Genomic DNA, 21,292 nt, shown 5'->3' on the forward strand with positions numbered 1-21,292 from the left:
CAAGGACATCATATTTCTTGTGATTCAATATGGCTCTCAATAAAAACAAATTTGCATTATTTTACAATGAGAAGCGGACAACTATTTCACAAGATCAGTTTTACCTCTTTTGTTTGAGTGCATCTTTTATACCAAGTCTGAATAATGCAGAAGTTCTACCACTTATTATCACTACTGGAATTTTTTTTTATGTGGCACCATTATTTGTACAAGGTGATACAGTTTACTCGTATTGTGGTACTTTCCTGGCAACATTGATGTAAGAATGTGTTATGTATTTTAAAAATGCAATGATTTATTATATGCTTTCCAGTAGAGATTTATCGGTGAAATAAAAATGATATTTAACTATTTCAAACAGTGAAATAATATTATATTTTTCACTGTTTCAAAATTTAAGCCTGCTCTAAATTCAAAATCAAATGTCAGCGCGCACAGGGCAGGGACACAAATTCAAAGACGTCATTTCCGAAATGTTTCGTTTGCATACAAATTAGCACGCTTTTTTAAAAAACTTCTTGTTTATTTGTTTTTTGTGAGATAGCAATATATTTCATCTTTGAACACCTAAAGTAAATATTTCACACGGGCTATGCTAGCTTTTGGTGCTCACTTATGGTGAAATAAATTACAAACTTACGTTGAAATGAACAATTATCTTATCTAAACATACTTTTGTACCAATAAAATAATATGCATTCCTAATCATGTATTTTGTCAGTATGTAACAGAAGCCTAAAATCAACATCTGACCATCAAAGTGACATTTCTTATATCCTTTCTTTATAATGATACAATACGCATCAGAAATAATAAGAAGATCATAACTGCAGACATAGAAATTTCCTACCAAGGCTGTGATGACTTCATAAATAATCTCCTGAGTGTTTTTTCTCTATTTTTGTGAATCGGGCCAATGCCCTTGGATATCGTGACCAAATTCCTAAAATTAATCATAGAGCAAAGACCCCGAAAGACCCTAGGTTTAAAGATGCACTCTCACAGATTGATAGTTCTGACTTTATTTTATTTTGCCTCAGAATCAGCTGATAAAAACTCGCAAATAAAACATATCTCAATTGCTGAAAATACAGCCGAAAATTTCAATTTTCTTAAAGCATTAATACTGCTTTTACCCATTATAAAAAAAACATCAGCTTTTAATGATAAATATGAAAAACTGTGATCAAATCCTTAGTCAGCCTTTAAATTTCACTGTTTTCCAGGCATTTATGCGAATATTGGCTCATTTCTTTACAAAAAATATTGAAGTTGTCAAAATGGTCAATCTGTGAGACAGTACCTTCAAGAGATATTTAAACATATCTCTTCTTGTTGAATTGCTTAGAGTTGTAAAAAAATTTGATTATTTTTGGTCATTTATTTGTGAAAAAATGTGAAAATCTTTAAGGGATAGTGAATGGGGCCAAAATTTGTCTGATACCCAGCTCAAAGCATTTACCTTGGAAGCAATCATATATGGAGGAACGACCTCAATATTCAGCTCCTCCATTAGTTTCCGACACTCCAAACTGATAAAGTCCCCTGCCAGTGGAGACTTCACGATGGCCTGACCAAGAACGTAACCATCGTATACAGGCACAGCGGTTGTGTATGTCGCCCCGCTATCTAGGACAAGTCCGGTGGAGCGCCCGTTGGCAAAGCTGGTAAGCAGTTAAGGACTTCATAGAAATCAACAAAATGCTGGTTGTCATGCAACCATTTATTTGACCCCCCGAGTGCCATGTTGTCAGGATTTTTTGGACAATTGAATGCAATTTGCATGGACTGAAATGACAGCTAATTTGTAATAGACATTGGATGTCTTTGAGGCAGTTTTAAGATTATGACCATTCAAAGTGTGAGGATAGGATTCTGGATGAAAATCTAGCAATAAATGTATATTGGCCTTAGCTTGTTGCTGTTATAGGGCACATAGGGCTTTCTAGATCACATACTGGTAACAAACATATAGTTCAATCATAAAAGAAAGACTTCTTCTTTTAACCATTGTTAACTTTTAAACTAGTATTAAATAAATACTTAAGTTGTCCAGCAGATGTTCATCAATTATAAAACAACATGAAAACAATCTATTTCAAACTTTTAAACAAAAAGAAAAATAATCAGAATCCTAGATTTTCAGCTGTTCTCAATAAACAAGAGCTGTCACAGAAACAGTGTGCTTGGAGTGCGAATTTTTGTTGAAACGTGCATGGATCACATTTAAATTGATTACATGCAAAACCTTGACCAAAATTTCGAAGTCAAATTATCACCGGCCATAATTGCATAATATGCAGAATAGTATTAAATAACTGGATAAAGTTCCATGGATATTTTGAAATGATGACGGCTGATGGCAATAATCAAAGTACTGGTAATCAGAAAAAGAAGCCACAATTAAATAAACCATGTGTAAAAACTGTCACTAAATGGGAGAAGAAACTCCACATAAATTAACCTTCAATACAGAGAATGTTTGGTAAGATGTTTTGTGCAGACTGCATGTAAGATTTCCTCAATACATTCTGTATGTTTACAAATCTAATGGCTTTTAAAGGTGAATTGTTATGACATGGTTTTTTATTACATTACATTTTACTTAAAAATACAAAGGGTGAACAGGACTGTTTAATAAACCCTCAACTATTGGAAGATATAATATTTCTTTCAAAAATACAACTAATTATAATGAATTTTAAAAGCATTACTTTTTTATTTTAGGTCTTTAAACTTTAAACTTTATTTCACCTTTAAAATGTCATGAAAAGTTTGAATACAGTATCAATATAAATTTGTCAGTATTATTTTCTTTATAAACCAAGAACACAATTATACCGCAGAATATGTTCTTTCAACTTAGCTCTTTAAAAATGAGCACGACTTTCTCCCACATTTTAAATATCATGAAAGAAAATTATTTAAAGCGCCAAATTTCAATGATACTGTATAGGAGAAATAATCATAAAATCAACCTACGCTGAATGTATTTTTTGTATTAATTACAACAATTTGACACCATCAAATCAAATTTCAATCAAGCACCCGCCCCCCCACCAAACATGGAGGACAAATTTGAAAAGCAAAACTTTTATGTTATTTCTAACAAGTCTAAAGTTGACGTGTTTCACTTTCACCTTTAAAATATCATTATGAATTTGTCAAGGTTTTAAATTTCTTTAAACATATAGGACACAATGATGAGTTTGCAACAGCTATCTCTTAAAATGATCACTTTATAATCCTTTATTATAAAATGTCATGAAATCTCTTTTCAACAATACCATAATAAAGGACAAATAATTATAAAATCAACCTACGCTGTATGTATTTTTTGTACAAATAACAACAATTTGACGCCATCAAATCAAATTATGACCAAGCCCAAATAGGATTGAATGAGCATTGAGATAAAAAACACAAGAACACCACAGAGCGAACGCTAACACTTAAAATCATTTTAAGAAAATAATATCATCTCTGGTAACATAGATTACAACCAAGTCTTTGTATTCAAACATTGAAAAACACGTAATATTTGAACTAATTTAAATTATGTACCAAGTTTTAGTACATGTGCCAAATTGATTCTGGCAACATATGTACCATGTTTTGGTTGAATATTCATTGATGTACATGTGCCAATTGATCCTGGCAACATATGTACCAAGTTTTGGTTGAATTTTTAATGATGTACATGTGCCAATTGATCCTGGCAACATATGTACCATGTTTTGGTTGAATATCCAATGATGTACATGTGCCAACTGATTCTGGGAACATATGTACCAAGTTTTGGTTGAATTTTTAATGATGTACATGTGCCAATTGATCCTGGCAACATATGTACCATGTTTTGGTTGAATATTCAATGATGTACATGTGCCAATTGATCCTGGCAACATATGTACCAAGTTTTGGTTAAATATTCAATGATGTACATGTGCCAATTGATCCTGGCAACATATGTACCAAGTTTTGGTTGAATATTCAATGATGCACATGTGCCAATTGATCCTGGCAACATATGTACCAAGTTTTGGTTGAATTTTTAATGATGTACATGTGCCAATTGATCCTGGCAACATATGTACCATGTTTTGGTTGAATATTCAATGATGTACATGTGCCAATTGATTCTGGCAACATATGTACCAAGTTTTGGTTGAATTTTTAAAGATGTACATGTGCCAATTGATCCTGGCAACATATGTACCATGTTTTGGTTGAATATTCAATGATGTACATGTGCCAATTGATCCTGGCAACATATGTACCATGTTTTGGTTGAATATTCAATGATGTACATGTGCCAATTGATTCTGGCAACATATGTACCAAGATTTGGTTGAATATTCAATGATGTACATGTGCCAATTGATTCTGGCAACATATGTACCAAGTTTTGGTTGAATATTCAATGATGTACATGTGCCAATTGATTCTGGCAACATATGTACCAAGTTTTAGGTGAATTTCAAGACACAACTTTTAGTTATTGCACAAGGAAACATTTTTGCAATATAACGTAGAGCATTGCAAAAGGACATGTCACACCTGCAGGTTATCAAAATACCCGGAGTTTTCTCTTTGTAAAAAATATTGTGACATTTAATGGGCACATGGGGCCAAAATTCCTCCATTATTTGTATTTTTAATGGAATTTAATATAGGAAAAATTGCTCTGATGTTTTACATTTAAATTATATAAGAATGTTTTTAGTGCTTTAAAATATCAAATGATTTCCAAATCATTGATTGGCATCATTTGTTTTGCCAAGAGTTTATTTCCTGGTGTAAAGTCTAAATCAACATCCAGTAGAGGATGTAGGCAGGATATATTATATACGTCACTTGGGTATGTGTTAGAAAGGGTTAACAAATGGTATATAGCCGCCACCTTATTCAAATATTTATATAATAGTAAGCATGCCATTTTCACCTTCTTCCAGATGTTATATAGACATCAATGTGTCATATCATGAAAGTTCAATTCATTCAGTTCAGACAGTCGTAAATACCAAAAAAATAATAAAAGTAATAAAACATTTATTATCAAAGTCATAAAATAAGTTTTTCAGTATTTATTTCAGCCCATGAGGCTATTTCTTTTTTTTAATGTGTAAAATGGAAATCATTCATTTTTTTTTGATTGCCTATTGTTTTTGGCAGTGAATTCATGACCTTGTGAGACAAAATTTTTAAGAAAATATGTCAGTCTTTTACAAGAGATAATGAAGTTGGATTTTTTATTTGACAATGCAATTTCACAAACCTTTGATTTGAGCTAGTGACCTAGTTTTTTAACCAAGAAGACCCAAATTTTTACCTATCAGAGATGTGTTCATACAAACAACCTGATCTAATGTCATGAACATCAACAGAACCTTTTCCATTTGTGTGAGGAAAAATAAATATTTTTAAATACATCAGCTATTCCTAAAAGATAAGTCACAGAGACCTAGTTTTTGACCCCCAGATAACACACCAAAGTGTGTGTGTGCGTGCGTGCGTGTGTGTGTGTTTCAAAAGTCATGAAAATTGGAGATTTCTTTTTAAATATCCTGCAGAATTTCTTTTTGGCTCAACTTCTATTACATTTGAATGTGACTAAGATATCTTGCAGAAAAATCAACAACTAAAAGTAACATGAAAAAAATGAATTTATGACATAGGGAAAATATTTCCTAAGATTTGACCTAGTGACCTAGTTTTTGACCTGAGGTGACCCATATTCACAAATGTTCAAGACAACATATAGATAAGATTTCTGACAAGTGTCATAACAATTGGATGAAAAAAAAAATTTTTTTAAGACATGAGGGGGAAGTATTTCTTAAGATTTGACCTTGTGACCTTGTTTTTGATCTGAGGTGACCCAAATTCAACACAACATATAGACATGTTTCTGACAAAGTTTCATAACAATTGGATTACAACTATTGACCAACAGCACGCCTGTTTTTCACCATTTTATAACCTGTAATATTTCGATGAAAAAATTTGGCTTAAAACAAGAATAAAGTGCAACTCAAAATAAGAATGGTTTACAGTATCGTAGCAAATAAAAGGATACGCTGAAAGTACTGCATTTTTGCACAGGAAGAAGGCTGGAACATTGTACTTCTCGAACATTATCTCCGTCAGCTTTTCTCTCTTACCACGACTATTCCACTGAAAAAACAAAGCATGGATTATTTTACTACCTTTCAGGATTAAATGCCAGAATCATATTGCACTCACTTTATTAGTTCACACTTTGTCGATTTAAACAGTAAAATGTCAAAGAACCAAAAAGAAAATACATTTCATTATCAATTAAATGCCATGAATTTCTATGACCATCTCAAGTTATTTCATTAAAATATTTTAATATGTGAAAAATAACACTGGTTTATATATTTCATTGTTAAAGTTAATTGAACCAGTCCTTAAACCTTAAGTAAAAGATATCATTTCATTCTCAGCAAAGACCTCATTATTAGCAATACCTCATTTTGCAAGCAGTTAACCTTTTAAGAAAAATGACATGAAGTCGGAGTCAATGCTCTGTCAAACAAGGACCCATTTTTCAGAAGTTCACATCTTTGTGTAAACACCAAATCATTTTCGAATGATGTGGGGTCCAAATAATTGTGCAGGATCAGCTTTTTCACAATATTCTATGTAAGGCAAATCCTTAAGATTAGAAGAATCCTGTATTGAATGTCTTAGACTACTATTTTAAACAAATGTGGGAGTCAACATTACTGACAACGAAACCAAGGTTATCAAGATACAACATTTTTTTTCTTGAAAAACAACAACAGATAAAATGACAAGCAAAATATTGTTTTAAGGCCTTAAATTCAGGATTCCAATGCTGTTGTTTTTCAAATCAAAACTCACCAAAATTTCCCATGACTTTTTTACCTTTATTAAGGACTTTATGAGGACCTTAAAATCACTGATTTTACTTTCAAAAGGCAGAACAAAATAATTTCAATTTTATACTGAATATATATATATGTCTTGGTCAAGTTTAATTTCAAATTGGTTAAAATTAGCAAAAATTTAAGCTTCAGTAAATTATCATGACTAAATATATCATATAACCAGAATATTTCAAAAATCATAATATGATTCTCAGCTAAAAATTTAAGCATGTACTTTTGAGAAAGGACTCCAATGATAACGATCTAGATGATTGATTGTGACAATACTTTTATCTCTTGTTTTAATTTCAGTGTTTGCAAACCGATATTAATTAGGTGTGACTGAAGTGCCGGAAACATGATTATTACATTAGTCTGACTTACTGTAAGTATTTTATCTTGAAAAATATATATATTTCCCTTAAAACTCAATTGTGTCAGTGTTGTAAACTTTGGCAGATCTTTATATATGAATCAGAAGCTAAAACTAGATATTGCTTTTTTGAAAAAGAGCTTGTCTCCCCCATTGTGTGGTCCTAGATGAGAAATAATCAATGATGGACATGAAATTTGTTTTTTTGGACTGGAAACAAACAAACATAGTGGTCATCTACTACAGGGGTTATGACTAACCTGCATACCAAGTATGAAAGTTCTGAGTCCAAGTATGAAGTTTCTGGGTCCAAGTATTCTTTAATTATTGAGCAGAAAAAAGAGTGACGTATGGACTAGTGACCAACAAACTGTTTCCACCTAAAGGTCACAGATCCTGGGTCAAAGTATGAGGTTCCTGGGTCAAAGTATGAAGTTCCTGGATCAAAGTCTGAAGTTCCTGTGTCAAAGTATGAAGTTCCTGGGTCAAAGTATGAAGTTCCTCGGTCAAAGCTGGTCATTGAGCGGAAAGAAGTGTGACATAGGGCTGTTGACCAAAAGGTTGTTTTTCTAAACCAAAAGGTTGTTTTTCACCTAAAGGTCAGAGTGACCTTGACCTGCTGACCTCAAAATCAATATAGGAAACCTTCATTTTAACTCAAGGTCACCTTGTCAGTTGACCTTGGAGTTTCTGGCCTGAAAATCAATAGGGGTCATCTACTAGTCATGACCTACTGGCATATGAAGTATGAAGCTCCTGGGTGCATGCATTCTTTAGTTATTGAGAGAACTTTTTTTCCCCTCAAGATCACTACGACCTTGACCTTAGACCTATCGATCTCAAAATCAATAAGGGTCATCTTCTTATCATGACCAACTAAAGTATGAAATTCCTGAGTGCAGGCATTCTTAAGTTCAAGGCCACCGCTACCTTGACCTTCTGATCTCAAAATCAATAAGGGTCATCTACTGGTCATGACCAACATGAATACCAAGTAAGAAGTTTCTGGATGTTATTGTTCTTACGTTATTCAGCAGGTAACTGTTTTCATACCTCAATGTCACCTTGACCTTTTGACCTACTGATCCGAGGGGTCATTAACTAGGCATAACTGACTGGTATAATACCAGATTCCTGCTTTGTAAATGACCAATTAATAGTTTTTATCAACAGCCTTTCTAGCAAGGGGCCGATATTTTAAACCATCCCTGTTTTTTCACATGGCAACCCTGTAAATTGCAAATATAAATGAAGGTACTTACAGAAGCCTCTGACATCATGACCGGGTGCTCCTGGGACTCCGACTGAATGTGTCGCTTGTATGTGTAATCCAGTATGTTCTCAAATATATCCCAGTTATCAACTGAAATACAAGAAATCTGTTTTAGAGAACACATGAACACTACAGACACACAGAATGGTGATTTTTGTAACTTAGGTTCAACTCCAGAATCTTAGGATAAAATATCTCAGGTTCGATTACGACCTGGGCGTATGTGAGTTTCTCTGGAAGCAGGCTTTTTTCTGCAGGCCATTTTGAGAAAAAGACCCTAGACATTTTAGGAAAACTTGCATCACAAAATATGCCTTTTTGAGAAAAAACTATTGCTCTTCAAACAGAATTGGGAAATTTTACAGGTAAAAGAACAAGCTTTTCAGTCTCCTGCAAATGAGGAAATAATTGAAATATTAGTTTCTTTGCCCTTTCAAAAGACCTAAAATGGATGAAATATCAAACATATATATAAGTCTATTTAACTATTGCAATAAATCATGACAGTTTATATTGCATACTGATCTCATAATGTGATGAAAAATAAATAAATCTAAATGCAATAATCCTAAAAACCTACATCACACAATTCATAAAGATGTTGAATAAACAATCACAGGTAAAAAGACTTTCATTATTTTAATTTTTAATTTATTTTACTTTTGATCTGGATTTTTTTCCCTCCAGATTGGGAAAAATATCTATATTTAGCTAGGAGAATGGGTCCGATAGTCAGACTCATTGGAACTATAGAAAATGGCCTGGGTAGTTACCGGGTCACACAAGGGTGCATTCTCTGTGCACACAAGTTTCCCAAACAACAAAAGACCACTCTAATGTGCAACATTGTGCCAATGAGAGTGACTTAGCATATATTGATATTAGATATACCCCAGTATACATTTTTTTACAATCGTTGTTAAAAAAAGTTCAAACAAAATGAGAAAAAAGAAACTTGTTTGTTATGCCACTTCAAAGCGCCACATTGTCATAAACTTTTAAAAGGATGAATCAGAAGCTTTAAGATGACTTTTGACTGTAGCACACAATTTTCAGGAAAGTGAAGACAAACAACTGCAGACAAAATTTTCATAAGACTGTTGACTTTGGCCATTGACATACTGCCACCCCCACCCAATAAAAATCACAAGAATTCTGTTTATAGAATGTATTTCCGCTTGGGAGCACCCATTATTGTCATATTAAATTACAAACCAATTTTAATGTAAAACGGATTCCTATTACATGTAGTTAAGCCAATACATTAAGGCACCACAGTGACAATACCTTTGACTTTTTTTCGAAAATCAGGGGGAAAAGCTAAAAATGCTTAAATAAAATGTCAAAACAAGAGTACTTCACGCAGATACCAACGGTAGGGGCATAATTCAAAATGAATTTAGCGAAAAGTTATCAGTCTTTGTATTAGGGTTCATATTTACTCAGGGTACTCTTGGTACATGTACATCGTTATTTTACGTGAATTTTCGAATGTTTTTTGTCATTACCACAGCTATGTTTTTGCTCACTGTTGCTATCGAACTTGATCACAATACCACAAACAGACAAGCTAAAACTAATTGGGTCAAGGCATTTCTGGTTGAGTCTGTAAAGCCACTGCATACAAGACTCAGATCTTCATAGATTTACAGGATTACCACTCACATAATTTCCTCCCAGACAAAATTTACTCTCCCACCAGTTGTTTGCGAGCTCTGAAAGCATTGTACTAGTGCAGGACTTGCAGGCTTGTGCTAATTTCAACCACTTTAGCATGTTTGTTAGGTCCAGGAACCAACAATATGAATGTAATATGTATAACAAAGTTCCTTACTCATTCCATCCTTGAGGAAAGTCTGCACCTCCATGCCTTTCCTCGGTACACGGAGCGAGTTTGTGTCGATGAAATACTTTCTTCCAGCCTCCTTTTTGATTTCATCTGTTTCCATGGCAACCTCGGCATCCTCTAGCACCCCGACACTTGACGGTATCTCTGCCTGTTAAGAATTATAATTAAACCATGATGTGATGATCTATAAACATGTGCATGACACTACTAGTAATAAATAACAAAACTATTACTAAAACTCAGTATTTCTGAAAATATGATATATTTGCAGTGATTCATTATCAAACCTGCTTGAAAGTAAACCTGAAGTTGCCTCAGTCAAACCCCGTTACCTAGAACTCGGTTGGCTTGATTTCCTCGTTGCCTCGAACTGGATGAAAAGGACCAATTTCTTTCTACAGAAGGTAAGCATTCCCACTAGGCTCAAAATTCCCGATGCTAGAGTTATTTTAAGTTGGTCCTTGGGGGTTTGGGCCAAAGAGGTTTGACTGTATTTATACCATAAACTTTTCAAACGACAGCTAAAATCTATTTATAGACTCTGCACCTTTGGTGTGTCTTCCCCGGCATAACCGGCTCTAACAGAGTAGCCGCCCAGATCCAACACAATGGCTCCAACCTCATCTGAAATGTATTGGAAACGTTTTTTAGCAATAGGAAACATGAATTTACCTTTTCTTTTTTTTCGATTCATATACTAATTTATTTAAGTTCATTGTGATATATATATATGCTAATTATCTTTTCCTAGTTTTGATAGGTATTATTGAAAATGTACTGAGCTATTCTCTAGATATTGTATTTCCTCAGCGAATCGCAATATAATTGCTGCAGCTTGAGAATACATGTAACAATGTCAGGGCTAAAATAAACAAAAAAATGGTACTAGTTGCCAGTGGTAAAAATGCCAACTTGCAAACCCTGAAGTTCACTTGCAATATTTATGTTAACCATTTGGTTTTTGTTAGGAAAATGTAACACAATCAAAATCAACATCAATGTATTCTGTGTGATACCAATTCACCATCTAAAGCCATTAGATTCGTAATCATAGAAAATGAAAGTCTGATACGCAGTCTTCACATTTTATCTTGCAAGCGTTTCAATCATCATCTGTATCCAAGATTAATTTAAATTTCAGAGTTACTCCTATAAAGTTACAGTTGTTATGGAAGGTTTTCTTAATTTTAGTTTTTATTTCGGATTAGTTTGATCATTGCTATCAATTGTCGTCAATTATAAATATCCATGTGTAGAGAAATTTAGATTTTCTGCTTGTCATGTTGATGGACTGTGCTTCAGAGTAACACGATTGTGTTGAAGACATAATTATATGTGTTAACAAAAAAGAGGAAGAAGGTATCATAACACAAGTGTTTTTTTAATACCAAAGCTTTCAGTTAAAAAAAATTATGCAACAAAAAACGTTGCTTTTATAAATGCTTCATCAGATGTAGTTTGACCATTCCAAAAACTGATGCAAAGTTGTTAGGCTATGCCTAGTCCAAACAATTGTACGGTGACAGATTTTACGATTTTTGATATGGCAAATCCTTCACGTACAAATTGTTTGTACAAAAAGTGAGTAGTTATTCCAATCGAGATTCCCGATTAAAGCATTTCGCATTTATAAAACATCATAAAAACAAGAAATATTACTAGATAATGTTATCTTATATTCGTTCCGTACAGTACACTCAACGAGTTAGACCCACTTTCCGTTTCCCTCCGCGGATTTTTGCTAGATCGCGGCCAACACAATGAATTTATCGACTGTCTGCCTTCCTCTGAGTTTGAATTTAAGGCCCTCGGAGGGTGATCAGTCGACCTAAAAATTACGAGTTAACTCCCCGAAAATCTGCGGACACTTGACTTGAATCTACACTTAAGTTATTTTTTTATTAGAAATTTCAACCGATTATGATGCCTCCAGTAAATAGCTATTATTCTTTTTCCTCTGCCGGTTTTGCATGAAGTTAGGTTTTCACAAGAATGTAGTCATATTTCACTATTTGCACATGCATCCTATAAACATGTTTTTTGCTAATGACAGAATACATTGATAAACACATTACACCAGAAAAAGGCTAGGTTACTAAGTACACATTTTTCAGAAAATCAGGTGAAACATGCGTTCAAAGTTCACAGCGTAAGGTTGAACGCCTTCTTGCCTCGTTTTCTGTGGAAAATTCCCTAAAACGTCATAGCTATTTTTAACCACCAATATAAATAGTATTGCCACTAATGGTATTGCATCATAAAACAGCCGACATTTTACATGATTCTGAACCATGACCTCTGACGTCACGCGCGTGATCAAACTCGTTGTACACAAAAAATAAACATCCAAGGAATTATTATGAGTTTGACGTGTTTTTCTTTATTTCATACTGTCAAAACAAAATGATATGAACATAAACAGCACACGCAAGGCTGCGGTTCACAGTTGTACAACAATCAGAACACTTCGATGCTTGCCGGAGATGGCTGAGTTGTTACGCTTGGCATAATTGGTGTCTGTGTCCATCAAGTTTTGTTTTAATGGAAAGGTAAAACCTGTGTTTTAATGCATTGAATGCTTATTTTGTGCAAAATATCTTTGCACTTACATGGTAAGATATGAACATAAACCTTCATTCAAAATCTATTTCAAACGTAATATACTTCTCTAAATACAATTTCAATTTTTTTCGAAACCCCCCTCTTTTTGCACAAATCCGTTCAGACATAAGGGATTGGAAGAATCCGGTATAACACGTCTATTATTTTAGAAAAGCCACGCGTTCAGTTAATATGTCTGCGACGAAGGTTTGCTATTTCCCCGCTTGCACTTCATGAGCTGCTTTGCAACAGGGATACAAAACAAAACGTTTGCTAACAATTTGTAAACGCTTGCCTTACTGAACGCACTGCTGGCTATGCCAGTGTTTGATAATACAATTAAATGCTGAATCTTAAACTATAATGATTTCATGATTGACAAGGGAGGCGGACAGAGTGGTAAAATGTGACAGTATCTATATTTGACATTATTGGTCTTCTAAAAGAAACATATTTTCATTCTGTTCAACGCACTTATTATCCCCAATGATGCAATTTGGCCAGCATCTATAGATGCCTTCATTTCATTGACAAGTTGCCTTATTGGGTAAAATTACACCAATTTTGCTGAATTAGTATTACTAGAAGCCAAGACACAAATCTGAAATGTAAGTACGGTCTGCCAATGGGGTCGTTTTTATATGGTCCATATCATGTACTAGTTGTAAAAGCATAAGTGTAATGAACTTAAAAGTTTAAAAATGTAAATTGTAACATGGAAATGTTAAAGAAAGATATAAACAATATAAACTAATTTGAAACGCTTGTCATATTCGGCTAATACAAACAGTAAAACATGTCCGATTTTCATGACACGTGCGTTCAATTCTAAGCTGTTACTATTGACGTCCAAAGGAAAAAACATACCGCCTCCATAAACGCCACCACTCATTTTTCAATCTTAAACAATGAAAATTACGAACTGGCCGGCATCAATATTTACTTCCGGTTAATACCGACCTAAAGAAAATTATCTTATTGCAGGAAAGATAAATTGGCAAAACGAAACAAATCAGGGTTACAGACCACGAACAAATTCATACTCAATGCCGCCGCAAAAGCAAAGCGCCAAAAGGGCATCGTTTTCTCCCTTAACCTTCATAATGTTAATAAAATCAAAGACTAAGGCGAGTCTGACGGTATTTTGTTTAAACTCGCACTCAGTCGTGGAGACTGCGAGGTATATATTAATAATAGTTTCTGTTACTTAATATGTATAAAACCTTATTTTACCCTGTTAAACCGAGTATACATATATTTCGTTCTGCGTTAAAGTCAAAGACATACAATAAGAATAGAATGTAAGTTTAAATTCAACTTAATGCTAGACTAGGATTTAATTAAAATATTATGTGAGGATTAAAAATCAAGCTTTTGTTTGAATTATCTAGTGCTGATGACTTTGAATAGTGCCCATATAGTGTGTTCTATATATCACGTGGATTGAATTTTATGGACATTAATATATCAGTGTATGTGAAGATATTTTCAAAGCTTCCGGACTTTGTATATATCTCTGTATTCTAGGAATTTGAATTTTAGTATTGATTTTTTGATAAAACTGTTTGTAAATAAATATTGTTGTTGTTGTAGAAAGTGTATTGCTGGTTTCTCTGTTGCGTTTGCTAGTCGTACAAACGACTCCGTTCAGAGCCGGCCACCAATTTGCAGAGACACTCTCGGAGATCTTCCTTCGAAAGCAGCACACGAGACGGCAGCTACATGAATGGCGGTAACATCTAAGAGAACAAGGTGTATAAAATACTTTGAGGTTACGCGTGGTAAGTTGTTGGACGGTCGTTTTCGAAAAACGATACTGTGAACGCGGTCGAACCTTTGATTTACCCTGAAAGTCATGTTTCTGAACCTCGGCACCCAAGTGTATTCATAACGTATATGATAAAGCTTATGAATACGCTGGAGTGCCGAAGATGTGTTTCTGCCGTCTCGAGAAATCCCCGCGATGCATCATTTTCCATTTAATTTAAACGGTTCTTCATTATCAAATAGCCTCATTGTAAAGATATGAATAGACATACTCCTCCAAATATATAATGTAGAATCGACCAAGAGCGAGTGACGCCGATCCGCCCACGCTGATGGTTTGCGCAATATTTATATAAAAACTACAGAAACAAGCTCAGTAGCCAAAAGTTTAAACATAAACCCCGTGTAATGCCACAGGGTAAACGCCGAAGACATAAGACAAAAAAATAATAAAAATCACAAACAAAACACATAGAGCAACAGCACAAAACTCCACAAACAACACAGTGCATATATACTACTAGTATATAAAAAACGTATCTAGGTATATAGCTCAAATATTCCAACCGTTAAGGGTAAGCCTTCGTAGCACAGTGGATACCACACTGGACTGCAATTTTGGCGACACCGGTTCCAACCCGGTCTCCAACTCGATTTTTTTTCTACATTAATGATATGAATGAGTAAAACATTTCCTTAAATACTTGTCCTGAATTTCTTTACAGAAAGAAAACCTTTTTTGGTGCCAATCTGGTGTATAGTGCCTTAATATATATATATAAAGAACCTCTATTTTTATTTTATCATCAAGTATGCAGAGTTCATTTATTATGTCGTTTATATGGACTACCTTAAAACGTTTTGTTTTTTGTCTATTTAGATTCAGGTTTGATCTCTTCTTTCGTTTCATCTTTTATTCCTTGAAAATATAAATTATATATCTGTACACCATCCTATTTAATTAAATAATTAACAAAATTAATATTTTTGAAAAACTAAAACAAAACGACTGGTAATTCGGGTAAATACAGTGTGCCATAGATCTTCCAGATTTGGGATGAACCTAAGGTTCTAAAAATGTACAGAATGAACCATCAAGCATTTTCGTAAATGAGCCGTTTTAACTCCAAAATTGGCTGTCTGCATTCGGAAAACAATAGCAATACTGTTATTGTCCAAAACAAAGCATCGGGGTGGGGTTTGTACGCAAGAGAACGGTATTAAATGGTTGTTTTGAAGCAAAATATGCATTGAGTGAGTCGGGAAGCCTAGTAAGAACGTGCATTGTTTTCACGAGATATTTTAATACAGACATTATTTTGATATAAAACAAGCGTCTTCGTAAACGAGCAATTGCTCCTCATTCGGTGCACAAGGTCGTTTCTAAAAATTATCGTTGAAACATATAGAAAACAGTGGTTATACTCACCGAATCGAGGACGTTTATCACCCAAAACAATGAACCGGAAAACATGGACGCACCTGACATTACTGCCCTTGAGGTAGCGCGCAGGCCAACAAAAATGTTTAGTTTCTGAGGCAATTAATTTAAAAAACGAAGAGAGGGAGCGGATTTGTAGTTTATTTCGCTTTTCGTCCTTAGTATTTCTTCGCCCATCATAGTCAAATACATGCTATGATAAACACATTCATAAGATGTTAATTCTATTCACTAAAGAACAGTTCAGAAACGATTTTTATGTTAATGTAACCGAACCGTCTTATTCTACGAGTGGTGTTAGCCGCACGGGCGGTTACATGAACCCTCGGGTTCGACACAGGGCAAAGGCAGGGAGGTTGGGTGTGAAAAAACAACTGGAATGTTTGCATTTTTTATAGAACAGAACAGAATTTATTACACGTAAACTACACAGTTTTTTGTGTTTCATATACATATTAAATACATTACAATTACAATTAGAAAATGTAGTGTGAAATATAAAAACAATATTACAATTAATCTATGTTTAAGGATGAACTGGAATATAAAACACAAATCAACCATTGTTGATATTAAATTGATCAATTTTTAACATAAAAACAGACTAACATAGTATATATCACCATAAATGGTAACACATAGTTACAAATGTTATCAAAGCATACTACTGCTTGAGATAAATGTGTGTATCGAGGCTTATAATTATTGATTCATTAATAAAGTAGAACGCACCTTAAATGCTTCCGATATGTATTTGCTTAACATAAATGTTTCAGATGTGTTTTGTGTATTAAGCAGTCGCACACGTTTAAACATAAATGCACTAGGTCTAATTCTATAATAACATTAGTTTTGATATAAGTTTGTCTTAATTGGACATAAGGTGTACACTTAAATATAAAATGAAATTCGTCTTCTATTCCGTGCGAATCACATACTTGACAAGGACGTAAGTGGCGCTCTAATCTATCATATCTGCCAGTATGAACTCTTAAATTATGCGAACATATACGTATTTCTGTAATAGCAATTTTAAGATTTCTTGACACAATATTGTCTAAATAGGATTCAAACTCAAATGCAGTTTTAAGTACTCTATAAACAGTTAAAACACCATTTTTATTTACCCTTCCATGCCATTGTTGTAAATATTCGTCTATCAGACTCTGTTTAAAAATACAAATGAAATAGTTTTCGTTTAGATGTTTATCATTACACCATACATAATAAAAGCCATATCGAGTAAGAAGGTTCTTAACCTTATTGAACCAGTTATCTTGATTGTTATCAATATCTAACATTGCGTCTTCTATGACAGAGTGAGTAATTATACTATCACTTTTCTTAAGTTTGAACCAGTATTTTACAATACGTACATATCTTTTTATATACAATGGGTATCTACCGAATTCACCGTATACAGCAACATTTGAAGACAATTGTCTATTGTGCCACCTCATTTGCGAAAAGTTACAATTTTAGTTTTAGCAATATTGACTTCTAAGCCCCAGGTATTACAATAACTGTTCAAACGGTCTAACGACATTTGTAAGACTTCCGGGGTTTCACCAAGAACAACCATATCATCAGCAAATAATTATAAAATCAAACAAATACCACGTAAAGCTAAAACACAATCGTTTCTATTTTGTAAATACAATTCTAAGTCTTCCACAAATAATGAAAACATAATCGGTGAAAGTATCCCTCCTTGCATTAAGCCTACTGCAATATTAAAAAAGTCTGAATAGCTATTACAGTGTTTTACACAGGACTTTACTGACTGATACATATTGCGTATAATACGTATTATATTTTACCATCTAAAATAGATTTATACAACTTTAACCATAGCACATTGAGACATATGGAATCAAAACAAAGTTTCATATCAATAAAACAGCAATACAAACGTTTATTTAAGTTAACGTATTTTTGCACAATTGACTAAAGAATAAAGACTGCATCGACTGTAGACCTGCCTCTTCTAAAACCAAACTGTGCATCAGAAATTACATTATTTTCGTCACACCAATTAGTAATTCGCTGATTAAGTACACATGTAAAAAGTTTTGCAAAATTGCTTAACAATGTTATGCCTCTATACACTATTGTCCTCTCATATGTTAAATGTTGAAAGGGGCAGATATGTTAATATTGAAAGAAATCAACGTAAATATGTTTTATGTGTTCATAATGATATCGAAGATGAATATCACTTTGTTTTGATTTGTCCGAAATATAATGACATTAGGAAAAAATACATAACTAAATTTTACTATGCAATACCAAGCATGTTTAAATTCATTCAATTATTAAACTCGGAAAATGCTGCATGTCTACGAAAACTAGCTTTGTATTGCAAACATGCTTTTAAGCTACGATATACTGCTGATATTATGCTTAACTTTTAACATGTTGAATCATTAAAGTTTATATATGTATATATGTATAATGCACTCTCGCATTTATCAACTATTGCCATGCCATGTGTTATGTTACTGTAACAACGATGAACTGTATATGTTCAAGTTAACACTAAATGTTCTGTTCTGCTCTGTTCTGTTCTATAATTTTTAACAACCGATTTATCACCTTTCTTATGTAATGGTACGATTATACTCTTAGTCCAGGGGACAGGAAAATTACCGGAGTTTAAAATAATATTGAAAATTTCTGTAATATATCCTCCCAATATGTCACATGCTTCTATAAAATACTCATTTAACAATTTATCTTCTCCAGGTGATTTATTCTTCTTAAGCAATAATATAGCTTTACAAACTTCATCGTATGTTATTGGGTGATCTAGGTCTCCGAAAACAGTACTTAAATCATTGAAATCATGGTTGGTATTAAAATTTTCAGCCTCCTCATTTATATCATGGGTTATATCTGCAATCATCTGCTCAAAATGATTTTTGAAATCTTCCAAGGATACATTTACATTCGTATTACTTGACTTTTGTGAATGGAAATATCTCCAAAAATCTTTAGGTTTATTACGTTTCAAATTTTCAAACTCTTTACAGCGTTTAACTCTAAAAGCACTGCGTTTCTTTGACACAGTAGTTTTTTTTATACAATCTATTCAAAAACTCAAGTTAATACTGTAAAAAAATAAATATGAAACTATAGATGCCTTAGACACACCTAGCTGCTCAGGCAAGCTATAATGTAACTTTAGGCTGTAAGTTTGAAATATTTCCGTCGAGTGTCAAAAATTGACAAACAACAGTACAATATCTTATAAAAAAAATAAAACTCTAAGTGATTTCTAACTATACAATTGGTGTACAGAGAAAATTCACATCTCAGGTACAATGAATACTTTAAAATTGAAAAACCTATTAAAAACAATGTGAGTGGTCCACAGGGAAGCCAATCACTACCTTAACAGAGCCGATGAATATATAAGGTTGAAGATATCGTCAGAGGACAGATAACTTATTCATGCATACCGGACGTGTGTTTCCGTTTTTTTTAAGTGACCAGTGCTGGAAAAACCCATCTTACATGTAAACCCCATGTAAGATGAGTAACACGCAACAACGCGCAACTTCTTATTTCATTACTGTATTGTTTATGAAAAAATATATTATGCCATTTCAATAAAGCGCAATCAAATATATATGTTAGCACGTTTATTTATTTTCAATTATAAATCGTAAAAAACGCTATTTTTAGTTATTTAAAATTACTGCGCCCTATGACGTCAGTAAACAACGTCGCACGCTCTTTTTGGTGTAGTTGTACACAATTTCGTTTTCTACGTCACTTTTTCCACTATTTGATAAGTTTAGATTCGGAAGAAAAAAATATCAATCATGTGTTTCCGGTCCGGATCTACACATGCGGCCTTCGGGCACGCTACGTGGCCGGTAACATGGCAAGCCTCGCTACCGGCTGAAGCACGTGCCCTCGGGTCGGAATTTTCTATTCGTTTCGTAAACACATGATAGATATTTATAATAAAACTATATCAGTCGGTCTTTAAGTAGACAGAAAAACCAGTCCAAGTATGGTTTGTAAAATATGAATATAAATATACGTAGCACAGTTTAATTTGGTTATAACATCAATTAAAAGACATAGCTAAACAATTTTATAATAATCCTATAGGTTGCTAAATAAAGAACATTTTAATGACAAAATTTATTCAAGATAAGCTATCTAAAGTAATCTATCTTATACTTTATTTCAAAATAAGTAATTTCCCAAAGAATAATTTACGAATATAATGAAACTAACAAGCTTTGCATATACTGTTATTAATAGCCAGCTGATGGTAAACTCTAAATGTAAAATTAAATGACAAAGTATAACTTAAACTTATGATACTCCAGTTACATGTGATAAACTTCTATAGCATGGGAAAATGTAGTAATATATACCCAACATTCTTCACTTTAGACTTCCGTTATAGTGAGTTGGTAGAACCTGTTACATAAATAAATAAATAAATAAATTTAAGCGGAATACATAAAGACGATCGCAGCGGTGCCTGTGAAAATAAGCCTTTTTTGTTGCATTAATTTGAGTCAGTAGCTAAACAATATAAACTAAGCGCTAGTGTATATTTCAAGAGCAATTTAACGTAAACATAAATAGCAAGACAAAATTTACATTTGCTGCCGGTATGCGATTTAAGTATTAAAGCTGCACTCTCACAGATTGAACGTTTTGACATTTATTTTAGTTGCAGCTTTAAACCATTTTGTATTCATGACCATTGTTCGCACCTTTCGTTGTAATGACAAAATGCATTATGTACAGTAAAGCATTGCTATTATAGTTATAAATTTATTTATAGAATATATATTAATAATATGAATATATGGTCGATAAAACCGGATATATAGTGTAACAATTAAGCGGAAATTGTGATAAATAAATAGCGTTGAGAATGGTTGTGCTAAATAGATTTAGCGCTATAAATTGGCACACAATTTTTTATAATTAAATCTTACATACGTGGTCATTCAATACAAAATTTATTATACTCATTTACTGAAATTGCAAAAAAAATCGTTCTTCATCCATCAAATTAAGAAAACTCGTTTAATAAATT

The 21,292-nt window shown here is 33.3% G+C and overlaps 1 protein-coding gene across 1 annotated transcript in view; it reads right to left on the reverse strand.

Moving 5' to 3' along the window:
- LOC128229757 (actin-like protein 6A) overlaps positions 1-13,962 on the reverse strand; it is a 38,399-nt gene extending 24,437 nt beyond the window's left edge. Inside the window, exons 1-6 of the mRNA XM_052941570.1 lie at positions 13,881-13,962; positions 10,960-11,036; positions 10,398-10,560; positions 8,553-8,653; positions 6,080-6,177; positions 1,463-1,664 (exon numbers count right to left, since the gene is read on the reverse strand). Of these exons, the coding sequence (XP_052797530.1) occupies positions 1,463-1,664; positions 6,080-6,177; positions 8,553-8,653; positions 10,398-10,560; positions 10,960-11,036; positions 13,881-13,905 (666 nt within the window). The 5' untranslated portion in view covers positions 13,906-13,962. The remainder of the gene's footprint in view (positions 1-1,462; positions 1,665-6,079; positions 6,178-8,552; positions 8,654-10,397; positions 10,561-10,959; positions 11,037-13,880) is intronic.
- Between the last annotated feature and the right edge of the window lie 7,330 nt (positions 13,963-21,292).

The sequence above is a fragment of the Mya arenaria genome, chromosome 4, assembly GCF_026914265.1.
Source record: "Mya arenaria isolate MELC-2E11 chromosome 4, ASM2691426v1".
NCBI lineage: Eukaryota > Metazoa > Mollusca > Bivalvia > Myida > Myidae > Mya > Mya arenaria.